The following is a 25727-nucleotide window of genomic DNA, read 5'->3' on the forward strand; positions in this document are numbered from 1 at the left end:
AAAATCTCAGAAGAAACACATTTAAGATGTTTAAATCAAGACGAAGAGTGTTTGTTTTGGGACGTTGTGCCACCCGCCACATGTCTTTCCTGTATAGTGACAGCAAATGGAGCCAGAACCCGAGAAAAAAATAAAAATCAAGCATAAACTGTAAAAAGTAAATTCCAGGTTTCTGTTTATTGGGAAACAGAGCACTCACTGCACTTTACTAAAAAAACAGTCTAATAATTGTTCATTAGCATGTTACTTAACATCTGCAGACTGGCTGGCGGGGGGAGAAAAAAAAACACACTTTATATCACGGGAAACGACAAAGCTGCTAATGAACCAGCCAGTCTGAAAGTCATTTTCATATATTAAGTCAACAGGCTGTGAGAAAGCTCAGCTGGCCTACCGAGTGAATTTAGTATGCACAGCACCTAATAATCAAAGTCCACTCATAAAATGTTGGAATAAAATAAGCCAAAAACACATTTCTGATGACTTCAAAGGGAATGAATGGATTTTTCTTAAAGTTTCTTTTATAGCGTGTGTCATTTCCTCCGTTTATTTAGCAGTGATGGTGCTCACTGTAAATAAATATGCATGAGTGGACTGTAGAGTCTCACACAGCTCAAACAGCGAAAAGGCACTGGAAAAAAAAACATCCCAACAATAAAGATTTGGTTTTGGGGCACGTTGTGTGCAGACCTCCTTTAAGGTCACTTTCCATATATAAATAAAACTTCTCGTTCTTGTCTCTACATCATGGGGCTTTGGTCGCCGTCTTCGGGCTGCTGCCTGTTCTTGTTCTTTTTATCTGAGCGTTTGACCGCTATGATGAAGACGATAACTGCGAAAAGAGTGAATATCAAGTCAGCTGAGACAGAAGGCTTAATAGACACAAAAAAATGACCTTATTCCAATCAAGACTTTTGCCAAAAATGTAGCTTAAATAATCAGAAAAAGACAAGATGTAATGTCTTTTTAAGCTTTTGACGGCATCACCTCAAACACAGTGCTTCCTTGTGTGACACTATAGGAAAACCTTCACAGCTCATCTTCAGCCTTGGATAAATGTTTCCGTTGCCTGAAGGCGCTATGCTCATTCGCTCACACAAATACATGCAGATCTAAACACCATGGGGGGTGTACAATCATACATTTGAGACAAGAGACGGATCCCAGACGTTTGGTGCAAGATGTTTGAATCATCCCCTGAACAAAAGGGAAACACTGAAGCTTGTTATCCTCAACCGACATGGGCTGAAAGGCCACTCAGCATGGAAGAAGTCATCACGTCAAAAGAAAGAGGAAAAGACAGATTACATCTTGCAATTGCACTGATGGACTATGGGCATAATCTCTGGGTTGGAAATTCAAATTGAAGGTTTTGGGTCATAATAACCATTTTTATATTTGGAGGAAGGAAGAGGCAACGTTTCAAGCCTGAGAACACCATCCCGACAGTGAAGCACATGGCAGTGTCGTGTTGTGGGATTATATCATGAAGAGAGGACATTAGGTGTCATGATTCGGCTTTTTGGACGGTTTGGCTGATCATTCTCCACTCTATGCTCCACCCATCCCAGTCACCGCTCAGCTCACATTTATCAGTTTCACCTGCTGCTACTAATCAGGCCAATTCTTTCCACCTGGGACTCCGCCTGCTTCAAGCTGCTCCTGGGGATTCTGTGACTCGCTCTGCCCTCGCTGGGGACTCTTTGGCTTCATCTGGTCATCTTCCTTCCTCCGTCAACGTGATCTGGTCAAGTCTGAACTTCCCACGCATTGCAATTACGTGGGAGTATTGAAGCAGCATCTCCAGACATCAGACAGGAAATCAAAGCTCGACCACAACAGGGGCCATTATAAGGTCCTGACCTCCGTCCAATAGAGAAGGTGTGGGCGGAGCTAAAAGGTGCGTGTGAGCCGGGTGTCCTACAAGCCTGAATCTGTTACACCCGTTCTGTAAGGAGGAATGAACCAAGACTCAAGCAAACGATTGTTAGCTGCTTGTAGGACGATACCCGAAATGTTAGAAACCGAGTCATATGATTCCGACACCAAGAAAATGTCCTGTCAACATCCTGTCAACATCTGAATTGGAAGAAAAGGTTTTAAAATTTAGTCTGAGAAGTTCAGTCTCCAGGGGAAAAAAAGTCACTGGTTCTTTGTTCTGGAGCGTTTCTAAGCTTCTGGTTTCAGCTGCGCTTCAGTTTCGTGTTACTTGGACTTACCGCAGAATGCCAGAATGCCTGCCAAGATCCCGATGGTGGTTCCTAATTGGGGTTTGAAGTCCACGCCGTGTGGTGGCATGTAGCAGTAGCCGAGGGCTGTGCAGTTGCACACTTTCACTGGGAAGCAGAGAGGAGACATAGAGGGAAGCGTCATTTGCCTGAATCTGTAGATTTTCCTGGTTGCTGAGGTGAGGCTAACATATCGGAAACTCATATCAGTCTCACTGAAAATGATTAAACCCTCACTGATAGTCAGGCTTATTGCTAAAATATATAAACTAGCAGCTGTTAGCGGTAAACAAATCAAACAAGACATTAAATAACCCACAACAACTAATACCACAAGTATTTTCTCCATATGAAAACACAAATTGACACTTTTAAGGACTTCTGCAGTGTCAGGATCATTGAACCCCTTCGTGGGGAGCATCTATAGCACACAGAGCGGCCGTCCACAGTAAGAACCGTCTGCAAACAGGACTCAGAGCCAGACAGCAGGTTCTGGCAGTGTTCCTGGGAGGTTTTAACCCACTTATCACGTGAAAAGGCCCCCAGTGCAGAACTATTATTGGGTTTGCTAACTGAACTGATCTTTTTGTTTTAATGGCTTTATAGCTTTTGACAATGAAGCAAGACTATAATGCCTTTATTGAAATCAGTAGTCTATTCTTCCCTTAGATCTTGAGTGAATAATCTTGTCCGATTTTTGTTTTTAGAAACAATTTTTAGTTTTGAGGTAGCGATCCAGCAACAGAACAGACCTTCTGTTGACCAGAGTTGGACCATTTTCAAAGTTTTTGGGGGTTTTTTTATGCCTAGTGAGCACAGCCTACTTTAGTCCAACAGGGTGGTATAGCAGCACCACATCCTCAGTGTGGATGCTGTTACTGCATGAAGAAGTAAACTATTAAAGGTTAAAGCTTATGGTGTCAGTATCAGCGATGTGTGTTCTTCAAGACAAATCAATATTGGCAGTCAAAGCTTCACTAAAAACAAAACTAAAAACAAGGAGGTGTCATAAAATTCAGATTGATGCATTTTATATTCCAAATGATATGTCGGAGCGGGGTTTATGGTTCTGTTAAAACTATTGAGTTATCAAGAAGTGCCTCCAAAGAGCAATATTGCTTCGTAAAATTATCAGATTTTCTAGAGTTTTCTCTCCAAGTTTTCTTTGCATTTCAGGGGCTTTTTTAAAACCAATTTTCTCAAAGAGTTATTGGTTGAAAACCTGCAGTAGATCTTCCGTCTGTTTCAGGTCTTTGCTGAATAGTTAAATTGTTAAACGCGTGAATCTATCAGCTCTAGATCATCTTTACACCTCTTCTTTTCTGCTTTTGTCCATTTTCTGAATTTTTAGGCACAAGCTGCACAATTTTCTGACATTGTCAGGTACCTGGACAGAAGAAACCCGTCATAAAGAGAAACGTAAAGGCGTGAGGTTTGGTTTGAAGCTAACTTGAACGGATAGCTTACCCTGAAACAGCTGGGGGACTCCCATGCCCGCCTTGTCCTTAACGTCGATTGTCACAGAGTGCGTTCCTTCTTTGATGGGTTTTTTGGCCAAATGCAGTTCAGCCGATGAATCTGGACAACACAAAGAACCAAATTAGGACACATAAAGGCCCAAACCTTAGTTCAGAAAAGTCCTTTTCTGTTTCCGACGTTAACGGGCCCACCATCGATTTGCTTGAGCTTCCAGTTGGCGGTTTTCTTTGAGAAGGTGAAATTGAAGGGACCGGAAAAGGGGTCGCTGTCCAAGTCTTCAGCCTTGATGATGACGGGTTTGAGGTTCTGCATGCAGATGAAGGACTGGGTCTCAGTCAGTTTGGGGAGATTGTCGTTGACGTCCAGCAGCCGCACATGGACGACGCGCTCAGAAGACTTCTCGGGGTTCCCTGTGGAGGCGAGTCAGAGGCAACACCGGTATGGGCATTATAAAACCAGACAAGCAGTTCTAGGGTTAAAGCTATAGTTGGTAGTGTTGGAAAGCTAGTAAGATTTGAGATTTGAAAGTGTTATGTTTAGGGTTGTTAACCTTACAACCTGAGGGCTCTTCTCCCTTCTTCTCCTAGCTAACACGGTATTTCTGCACAGGGGTGTGCTGAATATTTCCAGCAACAGTGAAAAGTAATGAGTATGGACGGGGAGGAGGAGGGACAGTGGGGGAAGTGAGCAGGATGAGGCATGAAGGCATCTGATTGGTTCTTTCCATTCAGACCGAATGGCAGGGATTGGTCAGAGTTTTTAATGGCCAACAGCTCTCACAGAGGTCCGATTTATTTTCATCCATTTTCTGAATACATAATACATTACTACTCTCAGGAGGGAAGGATCATTTCACTCAGTATAACAAAAAGTGTTTCTGAACAGGATTACCAACTATAGCTTTAAGTTAAATATTCAGAAAATCTTTTGAGACCCCACATTTTTCCTGAAATTTCTACCCCCCCCCCTCCCCCTCGCAGTTTTTCAAACACTTTTAAACCAGAAAGATTCACCAAGTTTAACAATGTGGTAAAGGACCATTTCACTGCTTATTACAACATTTAGAAGAGAATGTCAAATCAGGACCAGATTATCCCGCAGTAAATACAGATTTTTAAAAAAAAAGAATGGCTTATACGCTCATACTTTTATTTTCTTTGTTTAAAAGACACAAACAGGAAATACTTTGTTTAGCATCTAAATAAAAAGAGCCGCAGGGCCAGTTTGATCTATAACGTTAAAAACAGCAATAATTTGCCCCTATTTTAGTTTTTGAAGGAGTTTTACTAATCTGTGGGTTTTAAGTATCAAAAGTGGTCAAATGGTGACTTTAACAATAAATCACAGTAATCATGTTATTATTGTGATCATGAATCTTATTTTGTCTTAATGAGTTGAGGATGTTTTCTGGCACTTAAACATGTTTCCACCCTAAATTTAGGTTATTTTTAAGTTATCGATGCTTGGAATAGGCCAAAGCCACATTTCCTACCAGTCCCCAGATCTGGGTTTTAACAGTGATTTGCTGCCACTTTGCCTCCACTCACCTTTCTCAAAGGCAGTGACGGTGACTTCAAAGGTCTCCAGCTTCTCTCTGTCCATGTTGTCTTTGGTCCTGATCTCGCCGGTGGCAGCATTGATCTCCAACCAGCCCTGAGAGTCGCCTTCCATCTTAAAGCTGCACACAGACACACAACCATCAGCTCAGCGGTGACAAAAACACACTCTGAACTTGTGACCTGAACTAGCAGACAGCCTTGTCAAAGTGGATCTGGAGGTATAAACTCCTCGAGGCAGGTTATTAGGGGTTCGTTTCCATTTTTGTTTCCATTTTTCCATCCTACAAGCTTCATGAAGTCAGAAAAGAGCCACTTTCTGTCCATCAGTCAAACAAAAGCTTGACATTTAATCTCAACAAAGGCTGCCCTTTCTGTTACACTAACCAAGAACCACTATTCTCTGAAAACTCTGTTTCAAACGTATTGTTATCGGGATGTAGATTGGCCAGAATTTATAATAAAGAAGTAAAAAAAATACTGTAAAAATCACACTGATGTTTAAATTAATAGGAATAATTCTTAATTGGATGACCCCTGAATTTCCTCATTGTGGAACAATAAAGGATTTATTATCATCTTGAAAAAAACAGAAGCTTAGAACTTTTTTTGTTGCCCCTCATAACTACATGTCATTATAATGCCTATTCAGAACCGTTGCTTGATGTTTGAATGAAATCCTTTTATTGATGCTTTCCTCTTTCCTGCTTTATATATACCAAACAATCATATATGAATTCCTTTTGGAAGAATGTTTGACAAGTTTCCTTCTTTGTAAATTTTGGCTTATTTTATATTTGTTTTCTTTTTCAGTTCAAGCACAAAAGTTTAGCATTAATTTATGGCAGATACAGCATTTCTATAGTTGCCGTGCTATTAATATTTAACCTGAAAATACTAGATACTGTAAAGAAGTGAACGAGTGGAAGGATGGACGGATGGATAGCTATATAACTTTAAGGAAGTGAGAGAAGGAATAAATTCTGGAAACACAAGCATTTTCCCTATTTTCTGAAAACAAATAATTTTAAATCCCTACTTTCCCAGACATCATATGAACCCAGTATGATTCATCCTCCCTCGGGGTATTAATATCTTGTAGATTATATCTCTCTAGCTGTGAATTATTAATTTGTATAAGCACTTCAATATAATTTATATGCATGTATAAAATGAGAATGATTTAAAATAAGCATCTGTTTTTCCGAGCAGCAAAGGTGTGTTTTATATCAAAAGCTACTTCAACTAAAGACAACAAAGTTCAAAACAAGTGGTTTCCTTAGACCGACTTTAGGGTAACAAGAAACTTTAAAAGCACCACAAGATGAATACAGCCCAGCCATTCTGCATCATCTGCTGCTCTTATCTCTTCCTCCTTGTACCAGCATCACTAAAGCACCATAATAGCTCAAATTTACCCGATCTCCTTCCCCTCTGGATCCTTTGCATCTACTGCCAACAGCACTGATCCCTTTGTGAAGTTTTCTGGAACAGCCACATCCAGGACGTCCAAGCTGAACTGTGGGGCCTCGTCCACATCCTGGACGGAGACAGACAGGGTGGCGCTGGACTCGCTGCCGTACTTCAGATTCTTCGTCAGGGGCTCTGTGTTGCGAGCATCAATCTGGAGGTTGTAGGTAGGGTAGGTCTCAAAGTCCAGAGGCTGAATGGGGAGAAAACAAAACACAGCTCTTTAGGCAGAGTGGACCAAAGATCGTGTCGTGTTTTTGGGTTTAAAATCAGTTATTGCCATTTGGATTAGTCTCTGCAGGACTTTTAAACGGCTCTCTATGACATTAAAAACAGTGCAGCAGCAGCAGCAAGACGGTTGCTGCTGAAGCTGTCACGTTCTGGTTTATGTTTAAGGTATTTTGCCCTCCTTCCTTAGGTTCTCTGGTTGCTTTGAGTTTTGTCTTGTCTAGGTTCTTGTTTACTGTTAGTTTATCCTGTTTTGTCATCAGTTTTAGTCTTAGCTTTATTTTCTGTTTTAGGTTTGTACTTCAGGGTTGTTTTGTTCTTTATTAGATCGTGTGTGTGTAGTTTGTTTCTGTCCACTTGTCTTGTCAGCTATTTATATTTGTCTGATCTGTTCTTGTTTTGAGCCTCAGCACTGATGTCTGGTCTAATTACTTATTCTGCACACCTGCCTTACTCCACCCCTGCTGCAATCACTTCTCACCGGTTTCACCTGCTTCCACCTCCATATAAACTGTTGAGACCAGACATCAGTGCCAGGTCGTCTGTTTGAGTATAGGTGAGTCTCCTCCTGCAAGTTTGTTTATTGGTTTGCTTTTGGATTTTTGACCACTTGTTCCCCAGAGATCTGAGCCACCCCGTTTCTGTCTGTTCCTGCCCAACTGGACTGTTTGTTTCTCTGCCCTTTTTGGTTTTTGGATTTTGTTAATAAATATTATTTTACTGAACCTCTGCTGGTCTAGTTGAATTCTGGGTCCTCTGCTCTGATTCATGACAGAACGACCTGGCCAACACAGGACCCATCGCCAGACCAGCACGTTCACTTTTTTGTTGTTTTTTCCCTGACCTTTTTTTTTCTTCTTCTATGATGAGCCTGCTGCGGCCCTGGAGCTTTGTCCCCTACAGAGCTAATTTGCAGTGGGCCTCATTTGAGGGTTCCAGGCTGGCATTTTGTCCCCCTGGTGTTGGTCCCAGACGCCACACCCAAGGGAGGAGCACTCTGCCGCAGCCGTCCCTCCGCCGCAAACGCCGGCGAGCGGTTACTCTGGCTGACGCATCGGCTCCTGTCCCTGAGGGGTCGCCGCCAGCGGGCGACGTGAAGACCCAGGAGGGTCCGCCTCCGCTCGGCGACGAGGAGGGAGATTCCGAGGGTCCGCCTCTCCCCAAGTCTCCAGAGGGGGCCCTGGAGGGTCCGCCTCTCCCCAAGTCTCCAGAGGGGGCCCTGGAGGGTCCGCCTCTCCCCAAGTCTCCAGAGGGGGCCCTGGAGGGTCCGCCTCTCCCCAAGTCTCCAGGGGAGACCCAGGGGGGTCCGCCGCCAGCGGGCGACGAGGAGACCCAGGGGGGTCCGCCGCCAGCGGGCGATGAGGGGGTCCAGGAGGAACAGCTTCCACCCAAGCCCCAAGAAGGGGTCCTGGAAGACTCGCCCTCGATTTCAGCTCCAGTGCCGGCTCACCGCAGCTTTAAAGCGCAGCCTCCAGTGCCGGCTCCCAGCAACTCAAAGACTCAGCCTCCGGTGCCTGCTCCCCGCAGCTTTAAGGCACCGTCTCCAGTGCCAGCTCCCCGCAGCTTTAAGGCACCGTCTCCCGTGCCAGCTCCCCGCAGCTTTAAGGCACCGTCTCCAGTGCCAGCTCCACGTAGCTTTAAGGCACCGTCTCCAGTGCCAGCTCCACGTAGCTTTAGCGCACCGTCTCCAGTGCCAGCTCCACGTAGCTTTAGCGCACCGTCTCCAGTGCCAGCTCCACGTAGCTTTAGCGCACCGTCTCCAGTGCCAGCTCCACGTAGCTTTAGCGCACCGTCTCCAGTGCCAGCTCCACGTAGCTTTAAGGCACCGTCTCCAGTGCCAGCTCCACGTAGCTTTAAGGCACCGTCTCCAGTGCCAGCTCCCCGTAGCTTTAGCGCACCGTCTCCAGTGCCAGCTCCCCGTAGCTTTAGCGCACCGTCTCCAGTGCCAGCTCCCCGTAGCTTTAGCGCACCGTCTCCAGTGCCAGCTCCCCGTAGCTTTAGCGCACCGTCTCCAGTGCCAGCTCCCCGTAGCTTTAGCGCACCGTCTCCAGTGCCAGCTCCCCGTAGCTTTAGCGCACCGTCTCCAGTGCCAGCTCCCCGTAGCTTTAGCGCACCGTCTCCAGTGCCAGCTCCCCGTAGCTTTAGCGCACCGTCTCCAGTGCCAGCTCCCCGTAGCTTTAGCGCACCGTCTCCAGTGCCAGCTCCCCGTAGCTTTAGCGCACCGTCTCCAGTGCCAGCTCCCCGTAGCTTTAGCGCACTGTCGCCCGAAGCCTGTAGCCAGGCCCTGTCGCCCGAAGCCTGTAGCCAGGCCCTGTCGCCCGAAGCCTGTAGCCAGGCCCTGTCGCCCGAAGCCTGTAGCCAGGCCCTGTCGCCCGAAGCCTGTAGCCAGGCCCTGTCGCCCGAAGCCTGTAGCCAGGCCCTGTCGCCCGAAGCCTGTAGCCAGGCCCTGTCGCCCGAAGCCTGTAGCCAGGCCCTGTCGCCCGAAGCCTGTAGCCAGGCCCTGTCGCCCGAAGCCTGTAGCCAGGCCCTGTCGCCCGAAGCCTGTAGCCAGGCCCTGTCGCCCGAAGCCTGTAGCCAGGCCCTGTCGCCCGAAGCCTGTAGCCAGGCCCTGTCGCCCGAAGCCTGTAGCCAGGCCCTGTCTGTAGAAGCTATTAGCCAGGCTCCCCCTTTAGTCGCCTGTAGTCAGGCGCCCCCTTTAGTCGTCTGTAGTCAGGCTCTTTCAGTAGCAGCCTGTAGCCAGGCTCCCCCATCAGCCTGTAGTTCGGCACCTCCGGTAGCCTTTAGTCCGGCGCCAGTTTTTGTTCTCTCTCTCTCCAGGCGTTGGCCTCTGAGAGTCTCGTTCCACCGTCCGGGACGCCCGCCGGAGAACCAGACACGCCGGGGCCGTCGTCCGGGACGCCCGCCGGAGAACCAGACACGCCGGGGCCGTCGTCCGGGACGCCCGCCGGAGAACCAGACACGCCGGGGCCGTCGTCCGGGACGCCCGCCGGAGAACCAGACACGCCGGGGCCGTCGTCCGGGACGCCCGCCGGAGAACCAGACACGCCGGGGCCGTCGTCCGGGACGCCCGCCGGAGAACCAGACACGCCGGGGCCGTCGTCCGGGACGCCCGCCGGAGAACCAGACACGCCGGGGCCGTCGTCCGAGACGCCCGCCAGAGAACCTGACTCGTCGGGGCCGTCGTTCAGGATGCCCATCAGACTCTTTGTTTTTTGTTTTTCGACTTTCGCCCGGTTTGGGTTGTTTTTGTTTTGACTCTGGCCCTCCGTCCAGTACCTCCCTCCACCCACCCGGTCTAGTCTGTCTTGTTTTAGGGCGTCTGGAATCCGCCCTTAAGGGAGGGGCTCTGTCACGTTCTGGTTTATGTTTAAGGTATTTTGCCCTCCTTCCTTAGGTTCTCTGGTTGCTTTGAGTTTTGTCTTGTCTAGGTTCTTGTTTACTGTTAGTTTATCCTGTTTTGTCATCAGTTTTAGTCTTAGCTTTATTTTCTGTTTTAGGTTTGTACTTCAGGGTTGTTTTGTTCTTTATTAGATCGTGTGTGTGTAGTTTGTTTCTGTCCACTTGTCTTGTCAGCTATTTATATTTGTCTGATCTGTTCTTGTTTTGAGCCTCAGCACTGATGTCTGGTCTAATTACTTATTCTGCACACCTGCCTAACTCCACCCCTGCTGCAATCACTTCTCACCGGTTTCACCTGCTTCCACCTCCATATAAACTGTTGAGACCAGACATCAGTGCCAGGTCGTCTGTTTGAGTATAGGTGAGTCTCCTCCTGCAAGTTTGTTTATTGGTTTGCTTTTGGATTTTTGACCACTTGTTCCCCAGAGATCTGAGCCACCCCGTTTCTGTCTGTTCCTGCCCAACTGGACTGTTTGTTTCTCTGCCCTTTTTGGTTTTTGGATTTTGTTAATAAATATTATTTTACTGAACCTCTGCTGGTCTAGTTGAATTCTGGGTCCTCTGCTCTGATTCATGACAGAAGCTTCTTCTCTATGTTTGGTTCTGGTTCTGGGATCTGGCTCAACGTGAGCAGGATGGTATGGGAGGAGTAAAAATATATTCAATGTTCGCTGATGGAGAACTGCAGCAGTAAGTTTCATCTCAGCATCCCCAAGTCTCCATAATCGACATTTCAACAGGTGGTATGGGAGAATGCTAGAAAACAAAACTTTTCTGTTCTACATCGCAAAGGCAAGCATGAAGTTTGCTAAACTCTATTGAGATCATGTCTGTTGGTCTGAGACTGAATTTTTTAGCAGCAGACACTGCAGGTGGGTTTGCCATGAAACAAAAGGAGGAGCACATGGAAAAGCGTCTCATGCCCACTATTACCTATGATGGAGGATCCCCAAGGCTGTGGGCCTTTTTCTTCTGTAAAAGCTCAGTTAACCTTGTTAAAGTGCATGGCATCAAAAATTCATAATAAACCAAAACAACGTCAAATTAAAACATTAAAACAGACAACCCTCCCCAGACAGAAGAAAACAACCAGCTTCAGTCCCCCGACCTAAGTCTTTCAGAAATCCAGTCAGCAATAATTGTATCTGGTCAGTAACTGATTAAGAAAACCATCACTTACCTCTATAAATACCTAATTATCATGAATTAAAAAATACTACAGCCTTGTACTGAGATGTACTGTGAATGCACATAAGTGCAGCGATGTTTCACCTTTGCAACGACCACGTAACCCACGCCTTGGCCGTCGGTCTCCACAGCGAAGACGTCTCCGTCGTTTCCTTTGGAGATGTTGAACATGATGTAGGAGCTGCCGGTGTCGGGCTCGTCTGCGTCCGTCGCTCTGATGGTCAGCACCGTGTGACCCACCTCGGTGTCCTCCGTCAGAGAGTGGTTACCGTACTTCACACAGACACAGAGGGTGAGAACGGCATGCAGACAGCTCCCATTAACCCTAAACAGTGATTCCAGCACTCACGTAGCTCTTCTCAAACAGAGGCAGCTCGTTGTTGACGTCAATGACCTTGACGGTGACCTTGCAGTTGGTGCTGAAATCTGTAAGAATTAATTTATGGGTGAAAATCTACAAGCCTGCCTAAAGATGTAGTTGTAAACCACCTCTGTCTTACCTGAGTCACTGACTCGGACATCCAGGTTGTAAACCTTCTGCTCCTTTCGCTGAAGCAAGCGCAGCGCCTGGATTCTTCCAGAGGATTCGTCAATAGAGAAGCTGCTTTGTACGGCTGGATTTTCTGAGATGATGGTGTAGGTCAGCTGAGAATTCCTAGTTCCCTCTTTATCAGGGTCATGGGCTTTCAGCTGTCCCACGAGGCTGCCTGAAAGAGTAGAAAGCAATCCCAGTGATTCAGAAACCCTGCAGGAAAGCCCCTCCATCACCGCTCCTACAACTTACACATGCTCTCCGTCTTCAGGGAGCTCCGCAGGTGTTCTTTGAGATCCATTGACCCAGTTAAGCAGACAAAATCCTTTTCATTGAAATGTGTCCCGATACTAAGGCCAAACCCAGAGAGGAATAGTTTAGCAGACACAAAACCAACTTATCCGCATCCATCTCACTCCCTGGACTGGTTTTAAATGATGTTCCAGAGATGTTAAACGGGATTTAGGTCAGGGGAGCACGGAGGCAAGGCAACGGTTTAAATTCTTGTATCCTCCAGGAGTACTCTTATTATGTATCATCATGCACCAGGAGGATCCACTGCACCGTAAAAGAGGATGTCTGAGGATTTCATCTTCATACCTATCGGCAGTCAGGATGCCATTGTTCCTCCTGGACAGGTCTGTACGTCCCACCATGGAGATGTCTGTCCAGACCAACACTGAACAACTACCAAACCGATCTTGCTGAACAACGCTGCAGGCAGCATAACGTTCACCACAGCTTCTCCAGACCCTTTAACGTCTGCCCCATGAGCTCAGAGGGAACCTGCTCTCATCAGTGCTCCAGTGCCAAACCTGCCCATCCTGGCATTCTCTGCTGAATGCCAGTCGAGCTCCACGGCGCTGGGCAGTGACGACAGGGCCGACTAAAAGACGTTGAGCTCTCAGGCCTCCCTCATGAAGTCTGTTTCAATTATCTGTTCAGAAACATTCACAACGGCAGCTCCCTGAAGGTCCCTCTGTGGAGTTCTGGCAGTAGTCAACCTGTTCCTCCTTGTACAAAGGAGCAGAAACTGGTCCTGCTGAGGGGTTCAGGACCTCCAATGGCCCTGTCCAGCTCTCTCTAGAGAGATCGCCTGCCTCCTGTGATCTCCTCCATGCTCTTGAGACGTTGCTGAGAGACACAGCAAACCCTTCAGGCAATGTCTCTTGTTGAGCCATCCTGGTGGAGCTGGATTTCCTGTGCAGCCTCTGTAGGATCCAGGTGTCACCTCATGGTACCAGTAGTCACATTGACCCTGGTCAAATGCCAAACTAATGAAAAGTGGTCAAAAATAAGCCTGTTGTTAGTTTTATTTGCATCAGAAAAGCCGACGCTGATTAACAGTCCCCTCTACTACGATTGTATCAATACCCCAGAAGCTTAACTGACTTTATATTATACACGGTATATGGTTTTCCACTAGGTTTCGGAGTGTGAAAAACAACCAGATACCATAATTACCATGATCCTCCCTGTGCCAATATCTACACTTGACAAAATGCAGTCAGGAAAATATCACCACCAAACATAGACTCATCTATTGGATTGCTGGACAAGAAGAAGCGATTTGTTGCTCCAGGAAACACGTCTGCCCCTTTCAGGAGTTCAGTGGAGGGACGCTTTACACCACTGCATCTGAGACTGCATCGGATGCTCGTAACCCATTTCATGAAGCTCTCAACGAGCAGCTAATCTGAAGTTTGTAGGTCTGTAGCTGTCGACTCTGCAGACAGCTGGTGGCTCCCTGACTGAGTTGCTGCTGCTCCCTTTTTCTTCCACTTTGTTATAAAACCACCAACTCTTGACTGTGAAATATTTAGACATGAAAACATTGCATGGATGGCATCATATTACGGTACGAGGCTGAATTTGACAGGCCCTGATCCGCATGTGAAGTTAGATCCTTTGTAACCTTCCTGAAAGCTACAGGTTTTGGATGCAAATGAGTGAATCATAACGGGACGGTTGTAATTGATTCCCAGTTAACCAGGGTTCTGGTGTGTACCGCCTTTAGGGATGTGGGCACATGCAGCCGGGTTGTTGTAGCTTTATATACCTTAATGTTTCCCCTTCAAACAGATCTGTTTGTTTTTCACAGAGTAAATGTCAAGCTGGTGGTCCAAGAGGTACGGCGGGAAGAGGAAGCAGCAAGGCGCACACAAGCCGTGGCACAGACAAAACAAGGGCAGCGGATGGCATGGGAAGGAGTTGAGAAAAGAAAGCTCTCCTGGAAAGATCTATGGGAGATGGAGGCATTCAGGGCAAGCTTTACCATCAGAGCTGCTTATGATGTTTTACCGTCACCTGCAAACCTAGGCCAATGGTATGGAGACGACCCCACATGCCCCTTGTGCCCAAACCCAGCAACACTAAAGCACATCTTAGTGGGATGCAAGACCAACATTACCCAAGGTCGCTACACCTGGCGACACAACCAGGTGCTCAGAAGTCTTGTAGCAGTGCTGGATTGCAAGCGGATGAGTGCAAATGCGCTCCCCCCCCCCGCCTCCATCCCAACAATTTTTGTTCTAGAGGGTCAAGCCAGCTTCACTGTCACCAGTAGGGCTGACATTGGGGAGCTGGGCAGAGCACAGGACTGGAAAATGCGGGCAGACCTGGACAAAAAGCTGTGCTTTCCACCGGAAATTGCATCCACCAACCTGCGTCCAGACCTCGTTCTGTGGTCTTCCTCACTCAGCTCACGGTACCCTGGGAGGGTGCCATAGAGGAAGCCTTTGAGCGGAAGAAGCTGAGATACACCAATCTTGCAGCAGAAGCCCAACAACAAGGATGGAAAGTGAAGGTACGCCCGGTGGAAGTAGGCTGCAGGGGATTCATAGCCAGCTCAACAACTAGGCTACTCAGGGAGATGGGGGTGCGAGGGAAGGCCCACAGGCAGGCAATCAAGGACCTCTCCAAAGTGGCTGTGGACCAAGAGGAAGGACCTGGCCTGGGGCTCAAGTGTGCGATGGTTGATGGGAGTGAACCTGGGACGCTGGGATTCACTGCTGAACCCTCTGGAGGTGTCGTGGGCCTATCAGCGAAACACCCAAGAAAGAGGGCGCCCACTTGAGAACCCAAGGGATGCCCTCACCCACTTGATGGCCACAGTGTCTCGTCGGTGCCTTAGGTATCTATTGGGATAACAACATCTTGTCCTACTCAACAGATTTATTATATGTTGAAACAGTTTTGAAATGACTTATTACAGTTTAATTATTTATATTGCCGTGACCTAATGGGAGCGATAATGAGATAGAGGAAGACGGCCGCCTGCGTCCCAGTCTAGGTGCTCAGTGAGACCATTGACTAATAATCACACAGACACTAGCTGCCTACCTGTTGGCTCGTTCTCCTGGATCTCCAGCACAGTCTCCTCCATGTCACACATGGGCTCGTTGTCGTTCACATCCTCCACCACAACATGAATCTCCATGGGTGGGTCCACCTCTCTGTCGTGGTTGTCTTTTGCGAACACAACTAAAATGTACTGAAATAAGAACAGAGTGACGCATGCATGCTTGTTCTTGTTTCGGATTTCACCAACAAATCACAGCTTCTGTTCTCTACCATCTCTTTCTCTTCTCTGTCCAGCTCCTCTGTCAGCAGTATTTCTCCATTCGGTGTAATCTGGAAGGGGAAGCGGAGCCGGCGCTCCTTCTGCACCAAGGAGTAGATGGCGTCGGGCTCGTTGGACTGGACCTGGACGCAGAAACAAAGCAGAAGGGCTCTCAGCGTGTGGGTCAGAAGTGGCGTTTAGAAGTGGGTGCAATGTAGTTCTGTGATGTCTGACCTTTGCGATAATACGGGGATAGTCTCCTTTTAAATTCTCCTTAATGGTTATTGGCCCAGGGTTGACCCAAACGTTGGGCTGCACAACAACGTTAACTCTGGCGATTCCACTCAGAGCCGTCTCTGAGGCTCCTTTCATGTCCTGCACACGGATTACCAGGGTGTAGTCGGGGTCCTCCTGGGGGTCCAGGTTTCGCCTCCTCTTCTCTAACACAGCAGGAGAAACAGGGAGATCCTATTTAGAGCCATCGTATAGCTCCCTGAAAGTTAGCCTGGCTTGTTTTGACAGAGGTCTTCAGATTAAAGAGCAGTAACTCAGTTTTCACTCTGTCTTTAGTAAAGTCTCTGGTAACGTGTTTCAGAAATTTGCTGGGTGCCGTTCTGCACCAGAACACACATCAATCATTCTCTCCAGCACATATTATTAGCAGTTTGTTTTTGTTTTGTTTTTTTGTTTTTTTCAGAAGAAAATAAAGGAGAACATATAGCTTTTATCTCACTATAAAGGAGCTCAACTCTTTGTCGACATACGCTCAGAAATGCATGAAACATGATGTTTGGGAACATTTTCTAATGTACTAATCTGTTAAAGGTGGACTTTATCTGGTTGATAAATGCTGTAATTGGATTTATTTGTTTTTCTACTTTGCCTTTGAGGTTCAGAAAGGTAACTTTTCCCTGAAAAATCTTGTAAAAAATAATCATACGCTTTAATTTTTTCCACATCGCAACCACACATTCTTATGTATGGTATGTCAAAATAGAGCACAATTATTAAACTGTAGGAAAAGGATTCATAATTATACATGTATATCTGCACAGTTAAGCCCCAAATTATTCACAACCCTGACGGATTTAGGTTTAAAGTAATCTTTTAATCACATGTTTCCACTAAGTGAAAGTAATATTAATCTTTTAGGTCGGCCCAGCCTAAGTCCCAATAGAGAGTCTGTGACAGTAGCTAAAGATTAGGGCGATGGCAAAGAGGCCTTTCAAACGCAAAATAAATAAATGGTCAAAACAACAGTGGAAAAATGGTCCGCAATTATAGGAAGGGTTTTTAATTGATTCAATGTCTATACATTGCGATTGTTCAGAAGGGTATGAATAATTTTTTGAAATTAAATATTCTTCTTAGAAATTGTAAATGAAAAGAAATACATAATTTTTCAAAGCAAACAGTGAAAAAGTAATTCCTCAAGTGTCCCTTCTTGGGCTACTTTTATGTAATGCATAATATATGATCCCACTGTCTGGATTATAGCATGCTTCAGCATCTACTACCATATATATGTAGACAATACACAGCTTTATATCTCATGATCCTATGGTCACTGAGTCAGTCTGACCTTAATCAGTGAGTCGATGGGGCAAAATTTGATATAGACAAGACAGAAAATACTTCTGGATTAATATCACGGCTCAATAGACCGCAGAGCGTGTGAGAAACCTGGCTGTGTCTTTGGACAACAGGAGTCCTGACCGACAAATCCCTGCTCTGTCTCATTGCTTATCAAGGAATCCACTTTAAATATCTGCTGGTGGTCTATAAAAGACAAATCTGAGTTGCTCGTCAATACGTCGTCACGGACCTGCATGCTCGGTGTTACCAGGACCAGACATAAACCCGGCGAGGAAGTATTTAGTGTCTATCTGCTCGCCAGCTGTGCGAAACACTCCCTGAAAAGCTGAGATGTGCAGAAATTGTTGGTTCCTTTCAGTCCGGACTCAGAACATTTCTGTTCATGGCAACTTTTTGATTAAACAATCTGATTAAGGAACCTTTTCTAAGTGAACCTTTAATATCTGTATTTTAAGATATTGTTCTTTTATGCAACGCTTCTCTGCTCATACTTTATTTTTATTTTTTTCTGTCTAGTTTTGCCCACTTTGGATTATCTTGTGTATGATAGGTGCTCTATAAATAAAGTTGCCTTTCCATGAACGTTCTCACTGGTATTTTGACGATTTATCCCCTGTGATTAGCTCCAAGTCATTGAGGTTGACTGGCATCCTTGGTATCACCCTAATCTTTAGTTGTCTTTAGGCTCTCTTCCCTTATTCCTTATCAGAATCACAATAAAGTCAGGACTCATGACTGGGCTACTCCAAAATGTTAATATTACTTTCAGTCAGAACAAAAACAGTTTTGTGCATTGAAAAGATTAATCTAAACCTAAATCTGCCAGGGCTCTGAATAACCTTGGGCTTCACTGTACACATAGAAATATATTTTAATGATTCACTGATTGGGGCTTTCCTGGAGCTGATACTGAGGGTCAGACCTGCCGATTCTGACTAAGACCCGTTCAGACTCCCTGTTCCTGTGGACAACAACACATAAAGGAGAAAAAAAATGTGCTGCATGTTTTATGTTAGACGTTTAAGTTTTAAATGCACCTGAAAATTATGAACTTTTTTAAGATATCCTCCATTTTTGTATAAATGCAAGCCTAACCTTTATCCGTATTTTATTTAAACCCGAAACAAAATACATCAAAGTCTACGGTGTTAGTGGATGGATAGATGGTGAAAGCTCTTAGTTATGATACATTTGATGGACGGTAAAGATTTACATTAACTTGCTGAGCACCAGTCAGGAACAGCCAAGGGAAAATCGACCCATCCCGATCTCTGGTCGACTGACTGGTGCATCTCTGATTTCAGGGAACAAACCTTGTTTCTCCACGCAGGTGAAGAACGGGTTTTGTTCATGCGGGATTTCCTGCGCTGGACAGTACTCGTTAAACTTTGCTTTAAGGGAATCGATGCTCTCGTCTTCTCCCCTGGCATACTGGATTCCTTCTCTGGCCTTCAGCTTCTCCTCCCCTGTTCAAACACACACAAATTAGATATCAGTCAGCAATATTTATACGGACATGCGTAACGTTAAACCTGTTTCACTTTCTGACACGCTCAGATTAGACAGAGGCAACATCACGCGACAGATTTAAGCATTCTGCCTCCAGTCGGCACTAATCTTGAATAGACGAGATGATCTGTGTAATCTGGATTTACGCTGGCGTTATTCTGATGGATTACGGGCAGAGAGGGACAAATTACAGACTTTCCCCTGGTGTTCAGCGTTGCCCGGCCTCGTGTCTGTCCGTTCCCCCGTGTGAGGACGGAGTTCATCTCACCCTCCTTCGTGGTGGAGATGTCTCCGGTGTCGGGGTCGATCTGGAACAGCGGGACGTTGTGGTTGTTGGGGATCTGGCTGACCAGGCTGTAGAGCAGCTGAGCGTTCACGGTCTGCGGGTCGTCCCGGTCCGAAGCAGACGCTCGGACGAAGGGGACGCCTTAGGTCACAAACAGAACCGGAGGTCATTTCACAGGGTTAGGGTTGACACCAGTGGAAATTAAAACAGGCCCTGGATCAGAGCTTTAACAGAGAGTAAAAACAGAAATAGTCCGAACATGTTTTAAAATCACAGCATAGGAGAAAAAAGCTTTTCTGTTTATCTATATGGAACTAGCATTTATATCCCAGACAAATAAAACTATAGCCAATCAGTTTCACTTCATTCATTACTTTATTTTTTACCTTTTATTAAATAGATTTAACTTACATATATGTCTCACTTTTTATGGCGTGAGGTTTATGAGTACAAACATTATACCTGTTATTTTATAATGTCATACATTTATGATGTTCAAATAAACCTATACATTTATTTGTTCCCCTGTAAAACAGTTCGTCTGAACCTTTTCATTGGCAGACACAAACAATGTATTTAATGGTACAGAGAAAGAGAGTTTTTTGGCAATAAAAAAATCAGATAGCATGGTGCATATTTGTGTTTAGCCCCTTTAGTCTGATACGCCAAAATAAAACCAAGTGCAACAGCCTGCAGAAGCTTCCTAACTAGTAAAATGAATCCTCCTGTGTGTGATTTAATTTCACTATAAATCCAGATGTTCTGTGAAGGCCTCAGAGGTTTGCTGGACAGCATTAGTGAACAAACAGCATCAAGAAGGTGAGACAATCAAACAATTTCCTGAGGTTCAAACATCTCGCAGAGCACTGTTCAAGCCATCATCTGAAAATGTAAATAATACTAATATTACATTTTATTCACAAGCGCCTTTCATAATCCTCAAGGACACCTTAAAAATTAAACATCAACAATAGAACCAGATAAAAATTTACAAGCAGTAAGCAGTCTTGAACAGGTGGGTTTCAAGACTTTTAACTTGAGATGAGGGGGAGACTATGGAGCTGTCATGGAGAGAGAAAAACTGTCTATTTTTAGGTTGTGCTGATGTTGTTCCTATAAGAAGGAGCTCCGTTTTATCACAATTTGATTCTAAGAGGTTTGAAGTGACATAAGACCGTTTACCGAATGTGTTTCGTCATCCATGTAGCAACAGAAATGGATATAAAATTTACAAAAAAATATTGCCCAGGTGGAAGAAGGTAAATCATGAAGAGTGAGGGTTCTAGGATGGCGCCCTGTGGGGCACGAGATGTTAAATGAGAGGTGCAGGAGCTAAACGACTTAAGATGGACACGCTGAGAGCAGCCAGAAAGCTAGAAGTCAAACCAGTCAGGAGGGTGTGACGAAAGCGTGCTACACAACATCAAACCTGCTAAAACACGACACTAAAGGCTGGAAATGAACTGCAAAAAAACAGCCAAGAGGGCCAGGGTAACTCTAGAGGAGCTGCAGGGATTCACAGCTAAATCCCAATTAAACACATTAAAGTTTGTGATTGTTATGTAACTAAATGATTCCAGGGGCACAGATTCTTTTGCAAAGCATCGTATATACTGTTAGATTAAGACTTAGATTAATATGTTCTTATGATGAGGAAATATTAGATATCTGTAGCTTACAATTGCCTTCATTTAGGTGAACCAATTAATCTACTGAAATAAATTTAGACCTCTACAGTATCAGACTTTTTTGGGGTTTATGTTTTGAAACATGCATAAATGACAGCTATCCAACAGTGAAGCAAACCTTCTCAACCAAAAAGCAGAAGAAATGAAAATATTAGGTTTGTGTCTAACGACAGCTCACCTGCTGCTGTCCTTTCCTTAATCGAAGCCGTGTAGAGGTTCTGCTCGAACCGCGGAGCGTTGTTGTTTATGTCCAAAACGTTTATGGTCACAGTTATTAAACCCTTCACCACGTTCTCATCTGCCAGTGCCTCCACCTGGATTCATCAGCCACACAAACGCAAACACAGCGTGAGGAACGTGAGCCTGGGCAGCATTTCTACCTCGGATCGTGTGTAGAGGACAGAGTCTGTTACGTTGAAGGCGTAGTGGGTTTCTTGGGACCAGTCTAGAGGTTTCTCCAGGTAAAGCCAGCCATCCTTTGATATTTTGAAGGTGTCCAAGCCTTCTCCGCTCAGCCTGAAATTGTTAGCATCTGCAGGTACCTGAAACTATACAGAGAAAGATTGGGGGGAAAAGATTACACTTGAACACGACCTAAGCCAAAGACTGAATACTTTTAGTTCATGAATGACAAAGTCATAATTCTCTCTTTGCTGTAGTATTAATTGAACATATCATTAGAGACACAATAGAGTGGATTTTGCTCTTGTCATTAAAGCTTTGATCAAGTAAAGCAAAATCAATTTAACTCCACTTCTCCGTCTTTTGAGACATTTTGCTGATTCAAATGGTTTCAGGAAATGCAGCAAACTTAAATTATGACCAACTGGATCAGCAGGTTAAAGATAAGTCAAAATCCTGCCCTACTTCCCCACTCAGTAAACGATAATAAACTTTTTGTATTGATCATTTATGACTTTAGAGGATATAAGTGTTGCTGCCTTTTAGATTCCTATCACATTTATTTTTTTACCACAGAAATTTCTTTGTAAAAATCAGAAAATCAGCCTCAATACAAATGCACTCCACACATACTTATATATATATATATATATATATATATATATATATATATATGTTTTTTTTTTGTAAAAATTTATGAAAAGCATGTGTTTTTTCCTTCCACTTCAAAAGTATTTGCCCCTTTGTGTCGGCCTGTTGGCTAAACCTTCAGTTTAATAGATTAAAGTCTGTGGTTGTTATGTGAGAAAATGTGAAATAAGTTCAATAACCACTGTTTTGTTCATTGGTTTACAAGTGTTGGTCTTTAGCTATTTTTCTGCAGTCTGTTCCTTCTTTTGATTCACTTTTTATAACCAATCCTGTTGCTGACGCATTTATCGATTAACAACATACCGAAATGTCCCAACAATTTAAATTAATTGCATAGCTGTTTTAGATGTTTGTGAAGTAACACATAAAAGTCAATTTGTTTGCCTCTTATTTTGTCTTTATCCCAAGTTAAGATGGCTTCAGTGATTTTATAAACAAAACCTTCCTTTGCATTTTACACAAGCTTAATTTTGCGTCCTCTCCTTATCCATGGGCGTAGGTACCTGATGCACTGGGTGGGGCACGGGTGTCCCCTCGGGAACATCTAATTCAACGTCCACAAACGGGCCCTTCTTCTCCTCCAGGTCCACCCCTGCAGCCTGTCGAAGCACGGAGAGCTGGGTCAATTATCCTCAAGTACAGCAGATCCAAAAGCACGGCTGAAAGTCACACAGAGTTCACCTGTGTGCGCTTACAGGAATTTAGTGAGCCATTGAGGGCAGTTATTCATTGAGCCAAAATTACATGAGCGTGGCTGCGCTTCTATACGCTCCTGCTGAGAGTGGAAGAGCAAAGTCTGAGGACAAACCGCAGCTTGCAGCCTCCTTTAAAGGTCTCCATTGAAACATCCAAATGACCACAGCAGACTAAAAAGATTAGCTCCTCAGAGGCACCAGATGTAGGCATTAATACACATGGAGTGGTTTTGCAGGTACTTTAACAGCTTGGTGGATTTGAGTGTCTGGGATGAATATGTATCAGTTGGTGGTGCCATGTACTCACAACGCTGAGCAGGGATGCGAGCAGCAACAGATGCACCATGGGTGTCATTACCACAGCCTGTGAAGAAGCAGGAGGACGAGGCGAGGTGGGAGAAAGCAGAAAGAGAAAACAAATGTTTAAGGAGGCAGAAGTGACAAAATGAGACAGGGCTTTAGGCCGATGAAAGCATTCAAACCCACTGTACTCCAGCGCTTTATCAGGCTCTCTGCATGTTTCAGTCAGTTCAGCTCAGGGGTTATTAAGACAGGGATAATTTAAATTAAATATCTTTTAAACAACTAAGATAAGCTGACTAAATGGCTTACTTACATAATAACTTATTTAACCTTTTAAGCAAGTTAAATATAACTTGAATATAACTGAAATTGGTGTTTTCAGCGCTGGGATGTGACTCCTACCAGCATACAACACACTTGATAATAATTACTGACAGCCAATTAATAAAGCATTTTTTAAACCTTGTTAAATAAACGTTATCCCATAACAAATGAGCTAATCTCGGTTTATAACAAGAATGCCTTGATTTAAAGTCGCAGCTTTTTAGGTGCAGAAATCCTCAGGTGGAAAAGTGACGCTTGCTGAGTTGCATCATGGGTCTTGTGGTTTAGTCTGACGCCTGAATTCATCAGCCACGACTACAAGTTACGCAGTGAATGAAAACCGCTCTGTAGATTTTGTCAAATTAAATTAAAAGAAGTTGACAGAAGAAGCAGTGAAGGAACAAACGTAAGTCTGGCTGCATTTAAAGATTCTGGAGGCTTAAAATATTTCAGTTCAGGGCTGTTTAAGCAGCAGCTTCTTTGCTCTACTCCCCTCAGCACGATGAGTTATTGATTCACAAAGACATCGGCTACACCTTAAGGGAGCGTGTCCTTGAGCTGACACACGTGCACACTCTGAGGTGAATGGGAGCTTTAACCCAACGGAGGCTCCGCCTTGGTGAGTCTGGTGAATCAGCGACCTGACCGGCCGTACAGGAGAAACTGAAAGCCAACAGTCTCTTTATTTGCCAGCTGGTTTTCCATCCTGTAAACCAGATCCTGCGGGGTTTAACTGCAACAGGGTATTTCAAAAATAAGCCTGGTGACTTTATCACGGTTTATAAGGCTGAATCAAAGTAAAAAAAAAAAAAATTGGATTTGTTTGGATGAGTGTGATGAAGAAGGATTCCTGCGGGATCCATGTTCAGAAAACAGCTCGCTTTGACGTCCGTGGTTTGCTCATTTACAGCATAAAAGCTCAGGATAGGCCTCAAGTTCACTGAGGTTGTAGATCACTGATCGAATTAATCTAAATATAAATGTGGTTGCATAAACGAAACACAACTAATAAGACATTTAAAAAAACATTTAGTTAGTAAAATCTTCCTAACATGAATATGACAGTAAGTCTCTTGGTCTTGGGAGCTGCAGTCGAGTGAAGTCCACCCATTTAGTGAAGGTGACATTGAGTCTTGGCTGATGACCTTTTCATTTTTCATTTTTCATTTTTTTGCACAATTTTCGTGTCGGCACAATCATGTGAGACTCCCGAATAAAAAAAAAAATCTTTGTCACTGGAATATATTTCTGCTACTGAACATCCAGTTAAGTAATGACAGTCTGTGAATTGGTATACATTCAACCCACTGGTTACCACCTTCCTATTATCCATCTGGGGTCAAAATAAATCAAACGAGGAAATTATTTATCGTGACGCATTGAAACTGAGATACATAATAGCCCCATGGTATCAAAGATTTCAGCTCCTCGTCGTAAACTTTTAGCTCAATGACTAAACAGCCTCTGTCTGAATAAAAGTGTCCATGAATGCTCATGAACACAATCCTTTTGTACGTGTGAATTACAGACGTCGGAAGCAAACCTTCGTAATCGAAGAAGTAGAGGTCCGTGTTTGCTGACGCCTCGTTCTGGGCCTTTCGCCAAAGTCAGGTCAAGATCACAGCGATCTGGCAACAGCCCTTAAAACATCTGACAAACGTATCAAATAATCTACCAAAGTCCAAACGAGCAGCCGTGTTTGCACGCCGGAGAGGTTCTCCTTAACGCGACCAAACCCGGCGACACACAGAGCGAGGACAGAGAGGACAGAAGTGACTTACCTTACAGGAGAGACCAAGTGAGTCAGACCTCAGCGCGATCCCAGAAGCTTCATCCCCGTCCGGTCAAACGTTAACCCGCGTGTTAACAATCATGTTTTATTGAATCTAATGATTCTCCAACTCGCCTCCCTTTATTCCCAGCCGGCCAATGAGGAGGGAGCGGAACAATGACACACAGAGCGCTATAGACGACAAACCCATTATCACCTGAAATTAGTCGCCGCTTTTCCGTTTCTACTCAAACAGAGGACGACTGCTTTCCTTTTAATCAACAGGACACTTAAGAGACCAAACTTTTAGGATGATCAGTCAAAATATCAGCACCTTTTAAGCATCATCTAGTTTGGTTGTGAGGAATGAGTAAGAACCGGGTCTAAATTATGTGTGAAATATAGGAACTTCTTAAGTGAGTCACAGATTTGTGTTTAACTTTCTAATTTCCCCTCAGACTTTGCCCTCTGCACCTCGGCCCTCTTCCCTGAGAGATTTTCCATTGGCAGCACAGCTGATAAGGAGCCGTGTGTGGAGACAAAGGCACGGACAGATTACTCCGACAGTCTGTTGCTTCATATGAATTCAAATCTCAGAGTTCATCAGTACAGTCCAGGTCACAGCACGCTTGAAAGTGTGAGAAGGTTTGACCTCTAGAGCGTGACCTCGGCTACTCCAAGGTGTTTTGCTTACTGGAAGCACAAAGTGACAGAAATGTCCGCCAGCTTGGTGCACATCTTTATGTTGTGTCTTATAAGCCACTTAGAAGTTTACATAAACTCGTCATGGACAGGAATGCCATTGATTTTGGCAATAGAAAGATTAATTTCAACTAATTGTTAGATGATCGGTATTAAAC

The 25727-nt window shown here is 44.8% G+C and overlaps 1 protein-coding gene across 1 annotated transcript; it reads right to left on the minus strand.

The window, feature by feature from the left end:
• Positions 1–158: 158 nt before the first annotated feature.
• Positions 159–24964, minus strand: cdh17 (cadherin 17, LI cadherin (liver-intestine)). Its single transcript, XM_012849319.3, has 19 exons — positions 24878–24964; positions 22777–22833; positions 22278–22373; positions 21135–21269; positions 20900–21035; positions 19016–19174; positions 18552–18704; positions 15877–16082; positions 15654–15785; positions 15423–15573; positions 12049–12255; positions 11898–11974; positions 11633–11821; positions 6682–6926; positions 5255–5385; positions 3899–4117; positions 3696–3806; positions 2220–2336; positions 159–832 (listed from the first exon to the last, which is right to left on the minus strand). The coding sequence occupies exons 2-19, from the start codon at positions 22822–22824 to the stop codon at positions 741–743; spliced, it is 2604 nt and encodes an 867-aa protein (XP_012704773.2). The 5' UTR covers positions 22825–22833; positions 24878–24964; the 3' UTR covers positions 159–740.
• Between the last annotated feature and the right edge of the window lie 763 nt (positions 24965–25727).

This window comes from Fundulus heteroclitus, chromosome 3 (assembly GCF_011125445.2).
Source record: "Fundulus heteroclitus isolate FHET01 chromosome 3, MU-UCD_Fhet_4.1, whole genome shotgun sequence".
Taxonomy (NCBI): domain Eukaryota; kingdom Metazoa; phylum Chordata; class Actinopteri; order Cyprinodontiformes; family Fundulidae; genus Fundulus; species Fundulus heteroclitus.

Coding starts and splice junctions, on each gene's coding strand:
- cdh17 (XM_012849319.3), bottom strand. CDS start 22,824: ATGACACCCATGGTGCATCTGTTGCTGCTCGCATCCCTGCTCAGCGTT. Junction 4,118..5,254: donor CGTCACTGCCTTTGAGAAAG/GTGAGTGGAGGC, acceptor TCGCCTCCACAG/GGAACCCCGAGAAGTCTTCT. Junction 833..2,219: donor AGGCATTCTGGCATTCTGCG/GTAAGTCCAAGT, acceptor CTCTTTTCGCAG/TTATCGTCTTCATCATAGCG.